This window comes from Oncorhynchus nerka, linkage group LG3, assembly GCF_034236695.1.
Source record: "Oncorhynchus nerka isolate Pitt River linkage group LG3, Oner_Uvic_2.0, whole genome shotgun sequence".
Classification (NCBI taxonomy): domain Eukaryota; kingdom Metazoa; phylum Chordata; class Actinopteri; order Salmoniformes; family Salmonidae; genus Oncorhynchus; species Oncorhynchus nerka.
Genome location: NC_088398.1, coordinates 59,893,597 through 59,915,327, shown reverse-complemented (window position 1 = coordinate 59,915,327; position 21,731 = coordinate 59,893,597). Strand labels below are relative to the sequence as shown.

The following is a 21,731-nucleotide window of genomic DNA, read 5'->3' as shown; positions in this document are numbered from 1 at the left end:
TCTCCTCCTCACTCTAGCTAAATGAAACAGCCAAACAGTTGATGGAGATTGACAAGCCGACACCCAATCCCATCCCTGGCCCCAGCTCTGACCCGCCCCCCGGCCTCCCATTGGGTCCCTGCTCCTCTGGCCCCGCCCCTAACCCATCCTCTCCAGGAAGCAGCAATGGCGCCCTCCAGAGGCGAGGGGAGGAGAGGAGAGGAGGAGAGGAGAGGAAAGGAGGAGAGGGGAAGAAGAATGCTAAGAAGCGCCACTCGTTCACAGCTCTGAGTGTGACCCAGCGGACAGCACAGCTCAACAACAGACACAGTATGGAGATCTCCCACCCTGTCCTCATCAGCTCCTCTGACCCCAGGGCTGCTGCACGGATACAGGACTCTCCCCCCGGTCCCACTCCCTCCTCAGTAGGGGTTCTGGTTCCACCCAGAGTGGCTTCAGTCACCTCAGAACTGCTGGCTCAAGCCAAGGTCCAACTACCACTCAACATGTAAGTTACAGTACAGTTTACTCATCACACAGGCATGGTTCACGAACTGGTAAATCTAGAGGTAAATGAGTTGACTAGCAATGCTGTCTGTTTTCTCTGAGCTGCTGTCCTATCTATATGGTGATACGGAAACTGAGATGAATATAGAGATGCTGTCGCACCTAATTACATATTTCCCCGGGCGCAGGCCTCACACACACACACACACGCACACGCACACACACGCACACACACGCACACACACACACACACACACACACACACACACACACATACACACACACACACAGACACACACACACACACATAGTATCCAGAGCAGGTTGTCCCGCTGATGAGGTCAGACACTTCCATCTCCGACCTGGCAACCAGCCCTGTTGCTATGGGGAAAACGTCCCCCAGTTACCATAGTAACCCAGAGGCAGTGCATGGAGACCTTGTTTACTCTTCCCTCCTATTATTCTTCAGACATGTATTCAGACCTATACATTTGTATATCAAACATATATCCAGCCATACAGTACCCCCCAACAGTATTTGGACAGTGAAGTCAACATTTTTCTTTGAGTTCTTTACTCCAGCCATTTGGATTTGAGTTCATGAGACAATTGTACGGAACCTCTTTTTATGTGGGAGTATTTTATTACATATTTGTTTGACCATTCGAAAAGAATACCAGTCATTTTTTCATCCCGTTATCATGAATGATCTCTGTGTATCCCAGCTACCTGGCCCTGTATGCATATAAGCCCCAGAAGGCAGATGAGTTGGAGCTGAGGAAAGGAGAGATGTACCGTGTCACAGAGAAGTGTCAGGACGGCTGGTTTAAAGGGACCTCTCTACGCACCGCTGCTTCCGGAGTCTTCCCTGGAAACTACGTCACACCCGTGTCACGGTGAGACACACACTTTCTCTCTCTCTCTTTCTCCTTTCACACACACTATCTCTCACACACCCTTTAAAACGCATAGCTCTGTGTGACAGGCAGTCGATAAGCAGCTATGGTGATGATAGTATCCTAGAGCTGATGTCAGTGGTATCATGGTCACTATTCTTACAGGACTCATTGGAACCATTCAGGCTCTCTCTCTCTCTCTCTCTCTCTCTCTCGCTCTCTCTCTCTCTCTCTCTGCAGAGCTCCGTTTGCGGTGGGTGGTTCGCGGAACTCCTGTCTCTCAGGGCAGGTGGGAGGGGCGGGACAGGGGAGTAAGGCAGCCTCCCCCTCCTCCTCTCGTCCCTCACCTCCCCCTTCCTCCCCACAGTCTGCCGCTGCTCAGCTGAAGAACTGCCTTCGCTCTGGACAACAAACAGTTAACCAGGCCCGCTCTGCCATGCAACTGGGTGAGTACCCGCACATACAATACCAGTCAAAAGTTTGAGCACACCTACTCATTCAAGGCTTTTTCTTTATTTTTACTATTTTCTACATTGTAGAATAATAGTGAAGACTTCAAAACTATGAAATAACACACGGAACCGTGTAGTAAACAAAAAAGTGTTAAAATCAAAATCAAATCAAAATATATTTGATATTTGATATTCTTCAAAGTAGCCACCCTTTGGCTTGATGACAGCTTTGCACACTCTTGGCATTCTCTCAACTAGCTTCATGAGGTAGTCACCTGAAATGCATTTAAATTAATTTGTGGAATTTCTTTCCTTCTTAATGCATTTGAGCCAATCAGTTGTGTTGTGACAAGGTAGTGGCGGTATGCAGAAGATAGTGTCACAGATCAGGGTGTGACACTATCTTCTGTCCTTGTGATTGTCTCCACCCCCCTCCAGGTGTCGCCCATCTTCCCCATTATCCCCTGTGTATTTATACCTGTGTTCTCTGTTTGTCTATTGCAATTTCGTCTTGTTTGTCAAGTCAACCAGCATTTTTGTTATCAGCTCCTGCTTTTCCCCAGTCTTTCTTTTTCTCGCCCTCCTGGTTTTTGACCCTTGCATGTCCTGACTCTGAACCCGCCTGCCTGACCACTCTGCCTACCCCTGACCCTGAGTCTGCCTGCCATCCGGTACCGTTGCCCCACCTCTGGTTTACTGACCCCTGCCTGCCTTGACCTGTCTATTGCCTGCCCCTGTTGGAATATTAAACCATTGTCAATTCGATGTGTCAACATCTGGGTCTTACCTTGATTCCTGATAGACAGCCCTATTTGGTAAAAGACCAAGTCCATATTATGGCAAGAACAGCTCAAATAAGCAAAGAGAAACGACAGTCCATCATTACTTTACTTTAAGACATTAAGGTTAGTCAATCCGGAAAGTTTAATGAACTTTGAAAGTTTCTTCAAGTGCAGTCGCAAAAACCATGAAGCTCTATGATGAAACTAGCTCTCATGAGGACCGCCACAGGAAAGGAAGACCCAGAATTACCTCCCTCTGCTGCAGATGATAAGTTCATTAGAGTTACCAGCCTCAGAAATTGCAGCCCAAATAAATGCTTCACAGAGTTAAAGTAACAGACACATCTCAACATCAACTGTTCAGAGGAGACTGTGCGAATCAGGCCTTCATGGTCGAATTGCTGCAAAGAAACCACTACTAAAGGACACCAATAAGAAGAGACTTGCTTGGGCCAAGAAACACGAGCAATGGACATTAGACTGGTGGAAATCTGTCCTTTGATCTGAGTCCAAATTTTTTTATTTTTGGTTCCAACCGCTGTGTCTTTGTGAGACGCAGAGTAGGTGAACGGATGATCTCCGCATGTGTAGTTCCTACTGTGAAGCATGGAAGGGAAGGTGAGATGGTTTTATTTATTTTTTATTTCACCTTTATTTAACCAGGGAGGATAGTTGAGAACAAGTTCTCATTTGCAACTGCGACCTGGCCAAGATAAAGCAAAGCAGTTCGACACATACAACAACACAGAGTTACACATGGAATAAACAAAAGATAGTCAATAATACAGCAGAACAAAAGAAAACAAAAAGTCTATATACAGTGAGTGCAAATGAGGTAAGGCAATAAATAGGCCACGGTGGCGAAGTAATTACAATATAGCAATTAAACACTGGAATGGTAGATGTGCAGAAGATGAATGTGCAAGTAGAGATACTGGGGTGCAAAGGAGCAAGATAAATAAATACTGTATGGGGATGAGGTAGGTAGATAGATGGGCTGTTTACAGATGGGCTATGTACAGGTGCAGTGATCTGTGAGCTGCTCTGACAGCTGGTGCTTAAATCTAGTGAGGGAGATATGAGTCTCCAGCTTCAGAGATTTTTGCAGTTTGTTCCAGTCATTGGCAGCAGAGAACTGGAAGGAAAGACGACCAAAGGAGGAATTGGCTTTGGAGGTGACCAGTGAGATATACCTGCTGGAGCACACGCTACAAGTGGGTGCAGCTATGGTGACCAGTGAGCTGAGATAAGGCGGGGCTTTACCTAGCAGAGACTTTTAGATAACCTGTAGCCAGTGGGTTTGGCGATGAGTATGAAGCGAGGGCCAACCAACGAGAGCATACAGGTCACAATGGTGGGTAGTGTATGGGGCTTTGGTGACAAAACGGATGGCACTGTGATAGACTGCATCCAGTTTGTTGAGTAGAGTTTTGGAGGTTATTTTATAGATGACGTCACCGAAGTCGAGGATCGGTAGGATAGTCAGTTTCACGAGGGTATGTTTGTCAGCATGAGTGAAGGAGGCTTTGTTGCGATATAGGATTCCAATTCTAGATTTAATTTTGGATTGGCGATGCTTAATGTGAGTCTGGAAGGAGAGTTTACAGTCTAACCAGACACCTAGGTATTTGTAGTTGTCCACGTATTCTAAGTCAGAGCCGTCCAGGGTAGTGATGCTGGATGGGCGAGCAGGTGTGGGCAGTGATCGGTTGAATAGCATGCATTTAGTTTTACTTGCGTTTAAGAGGTGGTGCGGGAGTGCTTTGCTGGTGACACTGTCTGTGATTTATTTAGAATTCAAGGCACACTTAACCAGCATGGCTACCATTGCATTCTGCAGTGATAAGCCATCCCATCCGGTTTGTGCTTAGTGGGACTATCATTTGTTCACCTGGAAAAGCATTCCAGGTGAAGCTGGTTGAGAGAATTGCAAGAGTATGCAAAGCTGTCATCAAGGCAAAGACTGGCTACTTTGAATAATCTCAAATATAAAATATATTACAAAATATAGTCACTTTTTAACAATTTTGGTTACTATATGATTCCATATGTGTTATTTCATAGTTATGAAGTCTTCACTATTATTTTACAATGTAGAAAATAGTAAAAATAAAGAAAAAACCTTGAATGAGTAGGTATGTCCAAACTTTTGACTGGTACTGTACATACACTCACACACACACACAAAGATGATTCAGGTTCTAGTGCTGTACATTTTATCCATCTCTCTTATATCTGGCCTCTCTCCCTCCTTGTTTCTCTCCCTCCTTCCCTCTCTCCGTCACGGAGAACATGATGGTATTTAAAGTTTCTCCTGGGAGCCTTATGAGTGCACAGTGAGGAATCGCTTCCCAGAATACACACACACACACACACACACACACACACACACACACACACACACACACACACACACACACACTCCTTCCTCAGTGACATCACTGCTGTTGTTTAGTGGAGGCGTAATAATAGAGCACAGAACTCAATCTCTCCCCACCTCCTCTCTCTCTCTCTCTCTCTCTCTCTCTCTCTCTCCCCACCTCCTCTCTCTCTCTCTCTCTCTCTCTCTCTCCCCACCTCCCCTCTCTCTCTCCCCACCTCCCCTCTCTCTCTCCCCACCTCCTCTCTCTCTCTCTCTCTCTCTCTCTCTCTCTCTCCACCTCCCTCTCTCTCTCTCTCTCCCCACCTCCCCCTCTCTCTCTCTCTCTCTCTCTCTCTCTCTCTCTCTCTCTCTCTCCCCACCTCCCATCTCTCTCTCTCTCTCTCTCTCTCTCTCTCTCTCTCTCTCTCTCTCTCTCTCTCTCCCCACCTCCCCTCTCTCTCTCTCCCCACCTCCTCTCTCTCTCTCCCCACCTCCCCTCTCTCTCTCTCCCCACATCCCCCCTCTCTCTCTCTCTCTCTCTCTCTCTCTCTCTCTCTCTCCCCACCTCCTCTCTCTCTCTCTCTCTCTCTCTCTCTCTCTCTCTCGCTCTCTCTCTCTCTCTCTCTCTCTCTCTCTCGCTCTCTCTCTCTCTCCCCACCTCCTCTCTCTCTCTCTCTCTCTCTTTTTCTTTCTCACTCACACAAATCAACACATCTGGTATCCATTACAAAAGAAAGTATCTTCATAGGTAGGCTATGTGAGTTCAAACTGCCAGCTCTGATGACAGCAGAAACAGGATGCAGGTGGTGTCTAGTAACAGTAAGATACTGTGTAATACTATATAAGAGTGTGTTATAGTGTGTAATGTGTTTGTTCAGTCCACAGCCCGCCCGCCAGTAGCCCAGAGCGTCCCACAGCGGCCATCTCTCCTCTCCGACATCAGAACTCCTCCTCCTCGCGCTGCGCTGGCCAATCGGCTCGCCCAATGTCCATGGTGTCCCCCGGCCCTTCCCCCCTCTCCTCCCCTGCCTCGCGCCCCCTCTCCTGCCTCTCCTCCCCTCTCCTTCCCCGTTCCTCTCCCCTCTCCTGCCTTATCCCTCCCAACGCCAGTGCTGCCCTGCTCAATGGAGATTCAACCAATCCCTTCCAGCCACCCTCACCTGGCCCCTCCCACAGCAACGCCCAGGGGGCAGTCCCCCCAAAACCAGAGAAGGTGAGTCATCTAGCTGTCTCTCTTTCTGTCCTCTCATCTCTCTCTCTCCTTGCTCCATGCTCACAACAGAGTCTGGTTCCCACATCACACTGCTTTAAAATCTTTCAACATGATGCCATAGTCAGGATATAGACAGGGATTATTAAAGGAATAGCTAGGGGAAAAGGTGTTGGGGGGGAAGTTGCTTGCACCTGGACATGGTGCAGAATCCTCCAACGACAAACAGGCAGACTACCAGTGTAACAGGGCTGTCTCTGTGTTTCTGTCTTCATCTTGATGTGTATATTAAAGCTGAGTCCACGGTGACAATGATGGATGGTAGAGATGTCTGTGAGAGAGGAGCCTATCTGGCTTCACAGACACAAGATGAGACAGTTTGTGGCAATAAGATTTAATCTGAAGCTGGGCAGAGACTAAGACAAATAGACTAGGGAACGACCACGATAAACATTCTTTGGCTATGAGCTATGATAGATCATCTATAGTATGATTTAGTCTCATAGCATCAAGCCTCCTATCTTTCCTAACCATTTTATTTCCCACATGCATTGGCTTATTATGCGTTGGAGTTTGCTGCCTGATTGAGCTGTGTGTGTCAGGGACTTTGAGATTTGTGGTGTGTGCGTGGATGTCTTTGCGTGTGTTATGAGTCCTGCTGTGCCGTCACAGACGCCTCCATACTCATTATGCGCTGATAATTGGCTCACCCATCACCTCTAACATGCACACAGGCACATGATTACACACACACTCACTCACTCACACACACACACACACACACACACACACACACACACAGAAACACACACACACACACACACACAGAAACACACACACAGAAACACACACACAGTAAGTTCCACCTCACATACATCGAAACTAAATTATCTGCTCTGTATATGTGCTGCTCTCTAGTGGCAGGTCAGAGAACTACACTCAAACTTCAGATACCGTACTGGCAAACAGAAGGTGTCATTATTACATCAGGTAGACACCAGATAACTGTCTCTGAGACCAGGAGTGATACTGTCAGACAAAGAGAACAGATAGTCTGTAGATGAGTGAAAAGAAGAGACTTATCATTTTATAATCCCCTTCTCTTCTCCGTCTCGTTCTCTCTGTCCGCAGAAAGAGAAGAAAGGAGGTCTGCTAAAGCTTCTCTCGGGAGCCGCGGCCAAGAAGAAGTCATCTCGCTCTCCCCCGTCCTCCCCCCCGACCCTCCCCCTGTCGGGTGCCGTCCTCCCACATCACACCCGCTCTGGTTCCTGTCCTATGGAAGCTCAGGGGCGTGCCGGGTCTTGTCCAATTGAGAGTGAGATGGTGGGGGCCATGGGGTTAGAGCCTCTGCACAGGAAGTCAGGATCCCTCGACCTCAACTTCCCCCGGTCGCCCCCGACGCCCCGCACCGGAAACGCACTGCTGGCCCTCCGACCTGAACCAAAACCCCTGTCCAGAGAGAGGTATACATATACAGTATTGTGGTTACACACACTCTCATACACACACCCTGTTCAGAGAGAGGTATACATATACAGTATTGTGGTTACACACACTCTCATACACACACCCTGTCCAGAGAGAGGTATACATATACAGTATTGTGGTTACACACACTCTCATACACACACCCTGTCCAGAGAGAGGTATACATATACAGTATTGTGGTTACACACACTCTCATACACACACCCTGTTCAGAGAGAGGTATACATATACAGTATTGTGGTTACACACACTCTCATACACACACCCTGTTCAGAGAGAGGTATACATATACAGTATTGAGGTTACACACACTCTCATACACACACCCTGTCCAGAGAGAGGTATACATATACAGTATTGTGGTTACACACACTCTCATACACACACCCTGTCCAGAGAGAGGTATACATATACAGTATTGTGGTTACACACACTCTCATACACACACCCTGTCCAGAGAGAGGTATACATATACAGTATTGTGGTTACACACACTCTCATACACACACCCTGTCCAGAGAGGTATACATATACAGTATTGTGGTTACACACACTCTCATACACACACCCTGTCCAGAGAGAGGTATACATATACAGTATTGTGGTTACACACACTCTCATACACACACCCTGTCCAGAGAGGTATACATATACAGTATTGTGGTTACACACACTCTCATACACACACCCTGTCCAGAGAGAGGTATACATATACAGTATTGTGGTTACACACACTCTCATACACACACCCTGTTCAGAGAGAGGTATACATATACAGTATTGTGGTTACACACACTCTCATACACACACCCTGTTCAGAGAGAGGTATACATATACAGTGTTGTGGTTACACACACTCTCATACACACACCCTGTCCAGAGAGAGGTATACATATACAGTATTGTGGTTACACACACTCTCATACACACACCCTGTCCAGAGAGAGGTATACATATACAGTATTGAGTAGTATTTATTAGGATCCCCATATATCATAAATAACACAATACATTATTACATTATTACTCTGTTAAATGTACAATATAAAATCCACAATACCACAGCATTACAATGTGTGTGCATGTAGAGTGTGTGTTAGTGTGTGTATTTGTCAAAAAATCGAATCTAATTTTATTTGTCACATGCTTCGTATACAACAGGTGTAGACTAACAGTGAAATGCTTACTAACGGGCCCTTCCCAACAATGCAAAAAATCATTATAATAATAACACAAGGAATAAATACACAATGAGTAACGATAACTTGTCTATTTACCAGGGTACCAGTACTGAGTCGATGTTCAGGGGTACAAGGTAATTGAGGAAGATATGTACATATAGGTAGGGATAAAGTGACTAGGCAGCGAGGTAGATAATAAACAGTAACAGCATCGTATGTGATGAGTCAAAAGAGTTAGTGCAAAAAGGGTCAATGTAGATATTCTGGGTAGCTATTGGTTAACTATTTAACTAACTATGCTGAGCAAAAATATAAACGCAACATGCAATCATTTAAAAAATGTTACTGAGTTACAGTTCATATAAGGAAATCAGTCAATTGAAATAAATGTATGAGGCCCTAATATATGGGTTTCACATGACTGGGTATTTATTTATTTATTTTTTATTTCACCTTTATTTAACCAGGTAGGCAAGTTGAGAACAAGTTCTCATTTATAATTGCGACCTGGCCAAGATAAAGCAAAGCAGTTCGACACATACAACAACACAGAGTTACACATGGAGTAAAACAAACATACAGTCAATAATACAGTAGAAAAATAAGTCTATATACAATGTGAGCAAATGAGGTGAGATAAGGGAGGTAAAGGCCAAAAAAAGGCCATGGTGGCAAAGTAAATACAATATAGCAAGTAAAACACTGGAATGGTTGATTTACAGTGGAAGAATGTGCAAAGTACAGATAGAAATAATGGGGTGCAAAGGAGCAAAAATAAATAAATAAATACAGTAGGGGGAGAGGTAGTTTTTTGGGCTAAATTATAGATGGGCTATGTACAGGTGCAGTAATCTGTGAGCTGCTCTGGCAGCTGGTGTTTAAAGCTAGTGAGGGAGATAAGTGTTTCCAGTTTCAGAGATTTTTGTAGTTCGTTCCAGTCATTGCCAGCAGAGTTATTTGTAGTTGTCCACATATTCTAAATCAGAACCGTCCAGAGTAGTGATGTTGGACGGGCGGGCAGGTGCAGGAAGCGATTGGTTGAAGGGCATGCATTTAGTTTTACTTGTATTTAAGAGCAATTGGAGGCCATGGAAGGAGAGTTGTATGGCATTGAAGCTCGTCTGGAGGGCTGTTAACACAGTGTCCAAAGAAGAGCCAGAGTATATAGAATGTTGTCGTCTGCGTAGAGGTGGATCAGAGACTCACCAGCAGCAAGAGCAACATCATTGATGTATACAGAGAAGAGAGTCGGTCCAAGAATTGAACCCTGTGGCACCCCCATAGAGACTGCCAGAGGCCCGGACAACAGGCCCTCCGATTTGACACACTGAACTCTATCAGAGAAGTAGTTGGTGAACCAGGCGAGGCAATCATTTGAGAAACCAAGGCAATTGAGTCTGATGATGAGGATGTGGTGATTGACAGAGTCGAAAGCCTTGGCCAGGTCAGTGAATACGGCTGCACAGTATTGTTTCTTATCGATGGCGGTTAAGATATTGTTTAGGACCTTGAGAGTGAGGTGCACCCATGACCAGCTCTGAAACCAGATTGCATAGCGGAGAAGGTATGGTGGGATTCGAAATGGTCGGTAATGTGTTTGTTGACTTGGCTTTCGAAGACCTTAGAAAGGCAGGGTAGGATAGATATAGGTCTGTAGTAGTTTGGGTCAAGAGTGTCCCCCCCTTTGAAGAGGGGGATGACCGCAGCTGCTTTCTAATCTTTGGGAATGTCAGACGACACGAAAGAGAGGTTGAACAGGCTAGTAATAGGGGTTGCAACAATTTCGGCAGATAATTTTAGAAAGAAAGGTTCCAGATTGTCTAGCCTGGCTGATTTGCAGAAAGAGTCCAGATTCTGAAGTTTCTGGGAGCGATAAAATAGGTTCAAAGTATAATGTACAGACAAAGGTATGGTAGGATGTGAATACAGTGGAGGTAAACCTAGGTATTGAGTGATGATGAGAGAGATATTATCTCTAAAAACATCATTGAAACCAGGTGATGTCATCGCATGTGTGGCTGGTGGAACTGAAAGGTTGGATAAGGTATAATGAGCAGGGCTAGAGGCGTAGAGCGTGAAATAAGCCAATAAACACTAACCAGAACAGCAATGGACAAGACATATTGACATTAAGGAGTGACATGCTTAGTCGAGTGATCATAAGGGTCCAGTTAGTAGTGAGGTTGGTTGGGGTAATGGCGATTCAGACAGCTAGCCAGGCCATCGGTAGCAAGCTAGCATAGGATGGTCTGTTTTTAGCCACCTTGTGCGTTTCCGTTAGTAGATTAGTGGGGTTCCGTGTGGTAGAGGGGATCAATCCAATTGGCAAAATAGATATAGTTATAGTGACCCAAGAAAAATGGTCCAATAGACCTATTCAGATAGCAGCCGATAAGACAGCTAACGATTAGCGGGCCGCAGATGGGCGTTCAGGTAACGTCACGACGGAGGGGCCAGTTGGATAACTCCCTCGGGCAGATAACGTCGGTAGTCCAGTTGTGAAGGCCCGGTGGGGCTCCGCATCGGCAGTAAAACGGGTCCGGATAGGTGATTGTAGCCCAGGAGTGGCTGATGGAACTCGTCAGCTGGCTAACTCCGGAATAATTGATGTTTGCTCCGGGATCGACGTAAGCCAATAGTCACACGGATAGCAGCTAGCTGGCTGCGAGATCCAGGTATAAATGTCCAGAGCTTGTGGTTGAAATCCGGGGATATGGAGAGAAAAATAGGTCCGGTATGTTCTGGTCTGAGTCTCATTGTACAAAACTGGCGAAAGCTTTTCGAGCTAAAGGATAGCTGATGACCACAAACCGTGGTTAGCTGAATACTAACGTTAGCCAGTAAACTGGCTAGCTTCTGGTTAGCTTCTGGCTAGCTTCTGATTAGCTTCTGGATAGCTTCTGGTTAGCTTCTGGCTAGCTTCTATTGTGGATTTCAGATTTGAGGTAAATAATGCTTTTTTTAAATTGGTGAGGCGGGTTGCAGGAGAGTGTTTTGAAGTTGAGTTTTTGGAAAAGAAAATATATAAAAGATATAAAAAGAAAGATGTAAATATATACAGTATATACACGGGACACAACAAGACTAGGACAAAGGACGTCTGACTGCTATGCCTTCTTGGAACAGGAGATATGCATCTGAGATATGTATACAGATATGCATCTGTTGTTCACAGATACCTTTTTTTAAAAGGTAAGGGAGTGGATCAGAAAACCAGTCAGCATCTGGTGTGACCACCATTTGCCTCATGCAGCGTGACACATCTCCTTCTCATAGTTGATCAGGCTGTTGATTGTGGCCTGTGGAATGTTGTCCCACTCCTCTTCAATGGCTGTGCAAAGTTGCTGGATATTGGCAGGAACTGGAACACGCTGTCATACACATCAATCCTGAGCATCCCAACATGCTCAATGGGTGACATGTCTGGTGAGTATGCAGGCCATGGAAGAACTGGGACATTTTCAGCTTCCAGGAATTGTGTACGGATCCTTGTGACATGGGGCCATGCATTATCATGCTGAAACATGAGGTGATGGCGGCGGATGAATGGCACGACAATGGGCCTCAGGATTTCGTCACGGTTTCTCTGTGCATTCAAATTGCCATCGATAAAATGCAATTGTGTTTGTTGTCCGTAGCTTATGCCTGCCCATACCATAACCCCACCGCCACCATGGGGCACACTGTTTACAACGTTGACATCAGAAACCCGCTCGCCCACATGACACCATACACACTGTCTGCCATCTGCCTGGTACAGTTGAAACCGGGATTAATCCAAGAAGAGCACACTTCTCCAGCGTGCCAGTGGCCATCGAATGTGAGTATTTGCCCACTGAAGTCGGTTACGTCGACGAACTGTAGTCAGTTCAAGACCCTGGTGAAGACGATGCGCATGCAGATGAGCTTCCCTGTGACAGTTCCTGACAGTTTGTGCAGAAATTCTTTGGTTGTGCAAATCCACAGTTTCATCAGCTGTTCAGGTGGCTGGTCTCAGACGATCCCACAAGTGACAAAGTCGGATGTGGAGGTCCTGGGCTGGCGTGGTTACACGTGGTCTGCGGTTGTGAGGCCAGTTGGACGTACTGCCAAATTCTTTAAACGATCTCTGGTGAACGTTCCTGCAATCAGCATGCTAATTGCATCTGTGGCATTGTGCTGTATAACAAAACTGCACATTTTAGAGTGGCCATTTTTGGCCACGGCACAAGGTTCAGCTGTGTAATGATCATGTTTCTTGATATGCCACACCTGTCAGGTGGATGTATTATCTTGGCAAAGGAGAAATGCTCACTAAGGGATGTAAAGGGATGTAAACAAATTTGTGCACAATATTTGACAGAAATAAGCTTTTTGTGCGTGTGGAAAATTTCTGGGATCTTTTATTTTAGCTCATGAAACACAAACTTTACATGCTATGTTGTGTTAACATGTTGTGTTTATATTTTTGTTCAGTGTATTTAGCAGTCGTATAGCTTGGGGGTAATTATAATAATTAGCTGGGTGCTTACATTTGTCCGATTTCATACATGTACTATAGAGTGCATTCGGAAAGCATTCAGATTTCCACATTTTTGTTAGGTTACAGACTTATTAGAAAATGGATTACATTGTTGACAAAGCAAAGACAGGTTTTTAGAAATGTTTGAAAATTGATCAAATAAAAAAAAGTTAATATGACATTTACATAAGTATTCAGACCCTTTACTTAGTACTTTGTTGAAGCACCTTTGGCAGTGATTACAGCCTTGAGTCTTCTTGGGTATGACGCTACAAGCTTGGCACTGCATTTGGGGAGTTTCTCCCATTCTTCTCTGCTGATCCTCTCAAGCTCTGTCAGGTTGCATGGAGAGCGCTGCTGCACAGCTATTTTCAGGTCTCTCCAGAGATGTTAAATCGGGTTCAAGTCCAGGCTCTGGCTGGGCCACTCAAGGACATTCAGAGACTTGTCCCGAAGCCACTCCTGCATTGCCCTGTTGGAAGGTGAACCTTCGACTCAGTCTGAGGTCCTGAGCACTCCGGAGCAGGTTTTCATCAAGGATCCTGACTTGTCTCCCAGTCCCTGCTGCTGAAAAACATCCCCACAGCATGATGCTGCCACCACCATGCTTCACAGTAGGGATGGTTCCAGGTTTCCTCCAGATGTGACACTTGGCATTCAGGCCAAAGAGTTCAATCTTGGTTTCATCAGACCAGAGAATCTTGTTTCTCCAAGCGGGCTGTCATGTGCCTTTTACTGAGGAGTAGCTTCCGTCTGTTTTCACTTTTTCATAATGGGGTATTGTGTGTAGATTGATGAGGAAAACAATTAATTTAATCAATTTTAGAATAAGGTTGTAACGTAACAAAATGTGGAAAGGGTCTGAATACTTTCCAAATGCACTATATATATTATGTGAATTGGAAATTCGTTTTTTGCATATCCCACTCTCCCGAGCCACCCTCGGAGAGTGGGGTCACAGCCAGGGATCAGCCATTATTGATGGCGACCCTGGATACATTTTGGTTAAGTGCCTTGCTCAAGGGCACATTGACAGATTTCTCACCTAGTTGTCTTGGGGATTTGAACCAGCGACCTTTCAGTTACTAGCCCAATGCTCATAACCGCTAGACTACCTGCCACCCTAGAAGCTGTTCAGGGTCCTGTTGTTTCAAGACTTGGTGCATCGCTAACGCTTGCCGTGCGGTAGAAGTGCAAACCGTCTATGACGGGTGGCTGGAGTCCTTGACAAATTTTTGGGCCTTCCTCTGACACCGCCTGGTGTAGAGGTCCTGGATGGCAGGGAGCTCGGCCCCAGTGATGTACTGGGCCGTACTCACTACTCTCTGTAGCGCCTTGCGGTCTGATGTCAAACAGTTGCCATACCAAGCGGTAATGCAGCCAGTCAAGATGCTCTCCAATGGTGCAGCTGTAGAACGTTTTGAGGATCTGAGAGCCATGAATGTTTTCAGCCTCCTGAGGGGAAAGTGGCGTTGTCGTGCCCTCTTCACAACTGTGTGTGGACATCGAGGAACTTGAGGCTCTCGACCTGTTGCACAACAGCCCTATCTATGTTAATGGAGGCCTGTTCGGCCCTCCTTTTCCTATAGTCCACAATCAGCACATTGAGAGAGAGGTGGTTGTCCTGTCACCACACTGCCAGGTCTCTGACCTCCTCTCTATAGTCTGTCTCATCGTTGTCGGTGATCAGGCCTACCACTGTGGTGTCGTCAGCAAACTTAATGATGGTTTTGGAGTCGTCGTGGGTGAACAGGGAGTACAGGAGGGAACTAAGCACGCACCCCTGAGGGTCCTCTGTGTTGAGGATCAGCGTTGCAGATATGTTGTTGCCTACCCTTACCACCTGACGGCGCGTTAGGAAGTCCAGGATCCAGTTATAGAGGCAGGTGTTTAGTCCCAGGGTCCTTAGCTTAGTGATGCGCTTTGTGGGCACTATGGTGTTGATCGCTGAGCTGAAGTCAATTAACATTATTATTCACATAGGTTTTCCTCTTGTCCAGGTGGGAAAGGGCAGTGTGGAGTACGATTGAGATTGCGTCATCTGTGGATCTGTTGGGGTGGTAAACAGATCTGTTGGAGTGGGTCTAGGGTTCCTGGCATTAGGGTGTTGATGTGAGCCATGATCAGCCTCTTCATAGCACTTCATGGCTACCAACGTGAGTTCTACATGGCGGTAATCATTTTGGCAGGTTACCTTGCTTTCTTGGGCACAGGGACTATGGTGATCTGTTTTAAACATGTAGGTATTACAGACTCGGTCAGGGAGAGGTTAAACATGTAGGTATTACAGACTCGGTCAGGGAGAGGTTGAACATGTAGGTATTACAGACTCTGTCAGGGAGAGGTTAAACATGTAGGTATTACAGACTGGGCCAGGGAGAGGTTAAACATGTAGGTATTACAGACTCGGTCAGGGAGAGGTTAAACATGTAGGTATTACAGACTCTGTCAGGGAGAGGTTAAACATGTAGGTATTACAGACTCTGTCAGGGAGAGGTTAAACATGTAGGTATTACAGACTGGGCCAGGGAGAGGTTAAACATGTAGGTATTACAGACTCTGCCAGGGAGAGGTTAAACATGTAGGTATTACAGACTCGGTCAGGGAGAGGTTAAACATGTAGGTATTACAGACTCGGTCAGGGAGAGGTTAAACATGTAGGTATTACAGACTGGGCCAGGGAGAGGTTAAACATGTAGGTATTACAGACTCTGCCAGGGAGAGGTTAAACATGTAGGTATTACAGACTCTGCCAGGGAGAGGTTAAACATGTAGGTATTACAGACTCTGCCAGGGAGAAGTTAAACATGTATTACAGACTCTGTCAGGGAGAGGTTAAACATGTAGGTATTACAGACTCTGCCAGGGAGAGGTTAAACATGTAGGTATTACAGACTCTGTCAGGGAGAGGTTAAACATGTAGGTATTACAGACTCGGTCAGGGAGAGGTTAAACATGTAGGTATTACAGACTCGGTCAGGGAGAGGTTAAACATGTAGGTATTACAGACTCGGTCAGGGAGAGGTTAAACATGTAGGTATTACAGACTCTGCCAGGGAGAAGTTAAACATGTATTACAGACTCTGTCAGGGAGAGGTTAAACATGTAGGTATTACAGACTCTGCCAGGGAGAGGTTAAACATGTAGGTATTACAGACTCTGTCAGGGAGAGGTTAAACATGTAGGTATTACAGACTCTGTCAGGGAGAGGTTAAACATGTATTGCAGACTCTGTCAGGGAGAGGTTAAACATGTATTACAGACTGGGTCAGGGAGAGGTTAAACATGTAGGTATTACAGACTCTGTCAGGGAGAGGTTAAACATGTAGGTATTACAGACTGCCAGGGAGAGGTTAACCATGTAGGTATTACAGACTCTGTCAGGGAGAGGTTAAAAATGTAGGTATTACAGACTGGGCCAGGGAGAGGTTAAACATGTAGGTATTACAGACTCTGCCAGGGAGAGGTTAAACATGTAGGTATTACAGACTCTGTCAGGGAGAGGTTAAACATGTAGGTAGTACAGACTCTGTCAGGGAGAGGTTAAACATGTAGGTATTACAGACTGCCAGGGAGAGGTTAAACATGTAGGTATTACAGACTCTGTCAGGGAGAGGTTAAACATGTAGGTATTACAGACTGGGCCAGGGAGAGGTTAAACATGTAGGTATTACAGACTCTGCCAGGGAGAGGTTAAACATGTAGGTATTACAGACTCGGTCAGGGAGAGGTTAAACATGTAGGTATTACAGACTCTGTCAGGGAGAGGTTAAACATGTAGGTATTACAGACTCTGCCAGGGAGAGGTTAAACATGTAGGTATTACAGACTCTGCCAGGGAGAGGTTAAACATGTAGGTATTACAGACTCTGCCAGGGAGAGGTTAAACATGTAGGTATTACAGACTCGGTCAGGGAGAGGTTAAACATGTAGGTATTACAGACTCGGTCAGGGAGAGGTTAAACATGTAGGTATTACAGACTCGGTCAGGGAGAGGTTAAACATGTAGGTATTACAGACTCTGCCAGGGAGAAGTTAAACATGTATTACAGACTCTGTCAGGGAGAGGTTAAACATGTAGGTATTACAGACTCTGCCAGGGAGAGGTTAAACATGTAGGTATTACAGACTCTGTCAGGGAGAGGTTAAACATGTAGGTATTACAGACTGGGCCAGGGAGAGGTTAAACATGTAGGTATTACAGACTCTGCCAGGGAGAGGTTAAACATGTAGGTATTACAGACTCGGTCAGGGAGAGGTTAAACATGTAGGTATTACAGACTCTGTCAGGGAGAGGTTAAACATGTAGGTATTACAGACTCTGCCAGGGAGAGGTTAAACATGTAGGTATTACAGACTCTGCCAGGGAGAGGTTAAACATGTAGGTATTACAGACTCTGCCAGGGAGAGGTTAAACATGTCGGTATTACAGATTCGGTCAGGGAGAGGTTAAACATGTAGGTATTACAGACTCTGCCAGGGAGAGGTTAAACATGTATTTCAGACTCTGTCAGGGAGAGGTTAAACATGTAGGTATTACAGACTCTGCCAGAGAGAGGTTAAACATGTAGGTATTACAGACTCTGTCAGGGAGAGGTTAAACATGTATTACAGACTCTGTCAGGGAGAGGTTAAACATGTAGGTATTACAGACTCTGTCAGGGAGAGGTTAAACATGTAGGTATTACAGACTCTGTCAGGGAGAGGTTAAACATGTAGGTATTACAGACTCTGCCAGGGAGAGGTTAAACATGTATTACATACTCTGCCAGGGAGAGGTTAAACATGTAGGTATTACAGACTCTGCCAGTGAGAGGTTAAACATGTAGGTATTACAGACTCTGTCAGGGAGAGGTTAAACATGTAGGTATTACAGACGGGGTCAGGGAGAGGTTAAACATGTAGGTATTACAGACTCTGCCAGGGAGAGGTTAAACATGTAGGTATTACAGACTCTGCCAGGGAGAGGTTAAACATGTAGGTATTACAGACTCTGCCAGGGAGAAGTTAAACATGTATTACAGACTCTGTCAGGGAGAGGTTAAACATGTAGGTATTACAGACTCTGTCAGGGAGAGGTTAAACATGTAGGTATTACAGACTCTGCCAGGGAGAGGTTAAACATGTAGGTATTACAGACTCGTCAGGGAGAGGTTAAACATGTAGGTATTACAGACTCTGTCAGGGAGAGGTTAAACATGTAGGTATTACAGACTCTGCCAGGGAGAAGTTAAACATGTATTACAGACTCTGTCAGGGAGAGGTTAAACATGTAGGTATTACAGACTCTGCCAGGGAGAGGTTAAACATGTAGGTATTACAGACTCTGTCAGGGAGAGGTTAAACATGTAGGTATTACAGACTCTGTCAGGGAGAGGTTAAACATGTAGGTATTACAGACTCTGTCAGGGAGAGGTTAAACGTGTAGGTATTACAGACTCTGTCAGGGAGAGGTTAAACATGTAGGTATTACAGACTATGTCAGGGAGAGGTTAAACATGTATTGCAGACTCTGTCAGGGAGAGGTTAAACATGTATTACAGACTGGGTCAGGGAGAGGTTAAACATGTAGGTATTACAGACTCTGTCAGGGAGAGGTTAAACATGTAGGTATTACAGACTCTGTCAGGGAGAGGTTAAACATGTAGGTATTACAGACTCTGTCAGGGAGAGGTTAAACATGTAGGTAGTACAGACTGCCAGGGAGAGGTTAAACATGTAGGTATTACAGACTCTGTCAGGGAGAGGTTAAACATGTAGGTATTACAGACTGGGCCAGGGAGAGGTTAAACATGTAGGTATTACAGACTCTGCCAGGGAGAGGTTAAACATGTATTACAGACTGGGTCAGGGAGAGGTTAAACATGTAGGTATTGCAGACTCTGTCAGGGAGAGGTTAAACATGTATTACAGACTGGGTCAGGGGAGAGTTAAACTAGGTATTACAGACTCTGTCAGAGGTTAAACAGAGGTACAGACTAAACATGTAGGTATTACAGACTCTGTCAGGGAGAGGTTAAACATGTAGGTATTACAGACTGCCAGGGAGAGGTTAAACATGTAGGTATTACAGACTCTGTCTGTATTACAGACTCTGGGAGAGGTTAAACATGTAGGTATTACAGACTGCCAGGGAGAGGTTAAACATGTAGGTATTACAGACTCTGTCAGGGAGAGGTTAAACATGTAGGTATTACAGACTCTGTCAGGGAGAGGTTAAACATGTAGGTATTACAGACTCTGCCAGGAGAGGTTAAACATGTAGGTATTACAGACTCGGTCAGGGAGAGGTTAAACATGTAGGTATTACAGACAGGGAGAGGTTAAACATGTAGGTATTACAGTCAGGGAGAGGTTAAACATGTAGGTATTACAGACTCTGTCAGGGAGAGGTTAAACATGTAGGTATTACAGACTCTGCCATGTAGGTATTACAGGAGAGGTTAAACATGTAGGTATTACAGACTCTGCCAGGGAGAGGTTAAACATGTAGGTATTACAGACTCTGCCAGGGAGAGGTTAAACATGTAGGTATTACAGACTCGGTCAGGAGAGGTTAAACATGTAGGTATTACAGACTCGGTCAGGGAGAGGTTAAACATGTAGGTATTACAGACTCGGTCAGGGAGAGGTTAAACATGTAGGTATTACAGACTCTGCCAGGGAGAGGTTAAACATAGGTATTACAGACTCTGTCAGGAGAGGTTAAACATGTAGGTATTACAGACTCTGCCAGGGGTTAACATAGGAGACTCTGCCAGGGAGAGGTTAAACATGTAGGTATTACAGACTCTGTCAGGGAGAGGTTAAACATGTAGGTATTACAGACTCTGTCAGGGAGAGGTTAAACATGTATTGCAGACTCTGTCAGGGAGAGGTTAAACATGTATTACAGACTGGGTCAGGGAGAGGTTAAACATGTAGGTATTACAGACTCTGTCAGGGAGAGGTTAAACATGTAGGTATTACAGACTGCCAGGGAGAGGTTAAACATGTAGGTATTACAGACTCTGTCAGGGAGAGGTTAAACATGTAGGTATTACAGACTGGGCCAGGGAGAGGTTAAACATGTAGGTATTACAGACTCTGCCAGGGAGAGGTTAAACATGTAGGTATTACAGACTCGGTCAGGGAGAGGTTAAACATGTAGGTATTACAGACTCTGTCAGGGAGAGGTTAAACATGTAGGTATTACAGACTCTGCCAGGGAGAGGTTAAACATGTAGGTATTACAGACTCTGCCAGGGAGAGGTTAAACATGTAGGTATTACAGACTCTGCCAGGGAGAGGTTAAACATGTCGGTATTACAGATTCGGTCAGGGAGAGGTTAAACATGTAGGTATTACAGACTCTGCCAGGGAGAGGTTAAACATGTATTTCAGACTCTGTCAGGGAGAGGTTAAACATGTAGGTATTACAGACTCTGCCAGAGAGAGGTTAAACATGTAGGTATTACAGACTCTGTCAGGGAGAGGTTAAACATGTATTACAGACTCTGTCAGGGAGAGGTTAAACATGTAGGTATTACAGACTCTGTCAGGGAGAGGTTAAACATGTAGGTATTACAGACTCTGTCAGGGAGAGGTTAAACATGTAGGTATTACAGACTCTGCCAGGGAGAGGTTAAACATGTATTACATACTCTGCCAGGGAGAGGTTAAACATGTAGGTATTACAGACTCTGCCAGTGAGAGGTTAAACATGTAGGTATTACAGACTCTGTCAGGGAGAGGTTAAACATGTAGGTATTACAGACGGGGTCAGGGAGAGGTTAAACATGTAGGTATTACAGACTCTGCCAGGGAGAGGTTAAACATGTAGGTATTACAGACTCTGCCAGGGAGAGGTTAAACATGTAGGTATTACAGACTCTGCCAGGGAGAAGTTAAACATGTATTACAGACTCTGTCAGGGAGAGGTTAAACATGTAGGTATTACAGACTCTGTCAGGGAGAGGTTAAACATGTAGGTATTACAGACTCTGCCAGGGAGAGGTTAAACATGTAGGTATTACAGACTCGTCAGGGAGAGGTTAAACATGTAGGTATTACAGACTCTGTCAGGGAGAGGTTAAACATGTAGGTATTACAGACTCTGCCAGGGAGAAGTTAAACATGTATTACAGACTCTGTCAGGGAGAGGTTAAACATGTAGGTATTACAGACTCTGCCAGGGAGAGGTTAAACATGTAGGTATTACAGACTCTGTCAGGGAGAGGTTAAACATGTAGGTATTACAGACTCTGTCAGGGAGAGGTTAAACATGTAGGTATTACAGACTCTGTCAGGGAGAGGTTAAACGTGTAGGTATTACAGACTCTGTCAGGGAGAGGTTAAACATGTAGGTATTACAGACTATGTCAGGGAGAGGTT

General features: G+C 45.3%; 1 protein-coding gene across 1 annotated transcript in view; it reads left to right on the top strand.

Annotated features, from left to right (window-relative positions):
- Positions 1-21,731, top strand: part of LOC115111716 (E3 ubiquitin-protein ligase SH3RF3) — a 49,137-nt gene that overhangs the window by 17,525 nt on the left and 9,881 nt on the right. The window contains exons 5-10 of the mRNA XM_065005729.1: positions 18-487; positions 1,212-1,382; positions 1,472-1,523; positions 1,750-1,828; positions 5,857-6,191; positions 7,320-7,651. Of these exons, the coding sequence (XP_064861801.1) occupies positions 18-487; positions 1,212-1,382; positions 1,472-1,523; positions 1,750-1,828; positions 5,857-6,191; positions 7,320-7,651 (1,439 nt within the window). The remainder of the gene's footprint in view (positions 1-17; positions 488-1,211; positions 1,383-1,471; positions 1,524-1,749; positions 1,829-5,856; positions 6,192-7,319; positions 7,652-21,731) is intronic.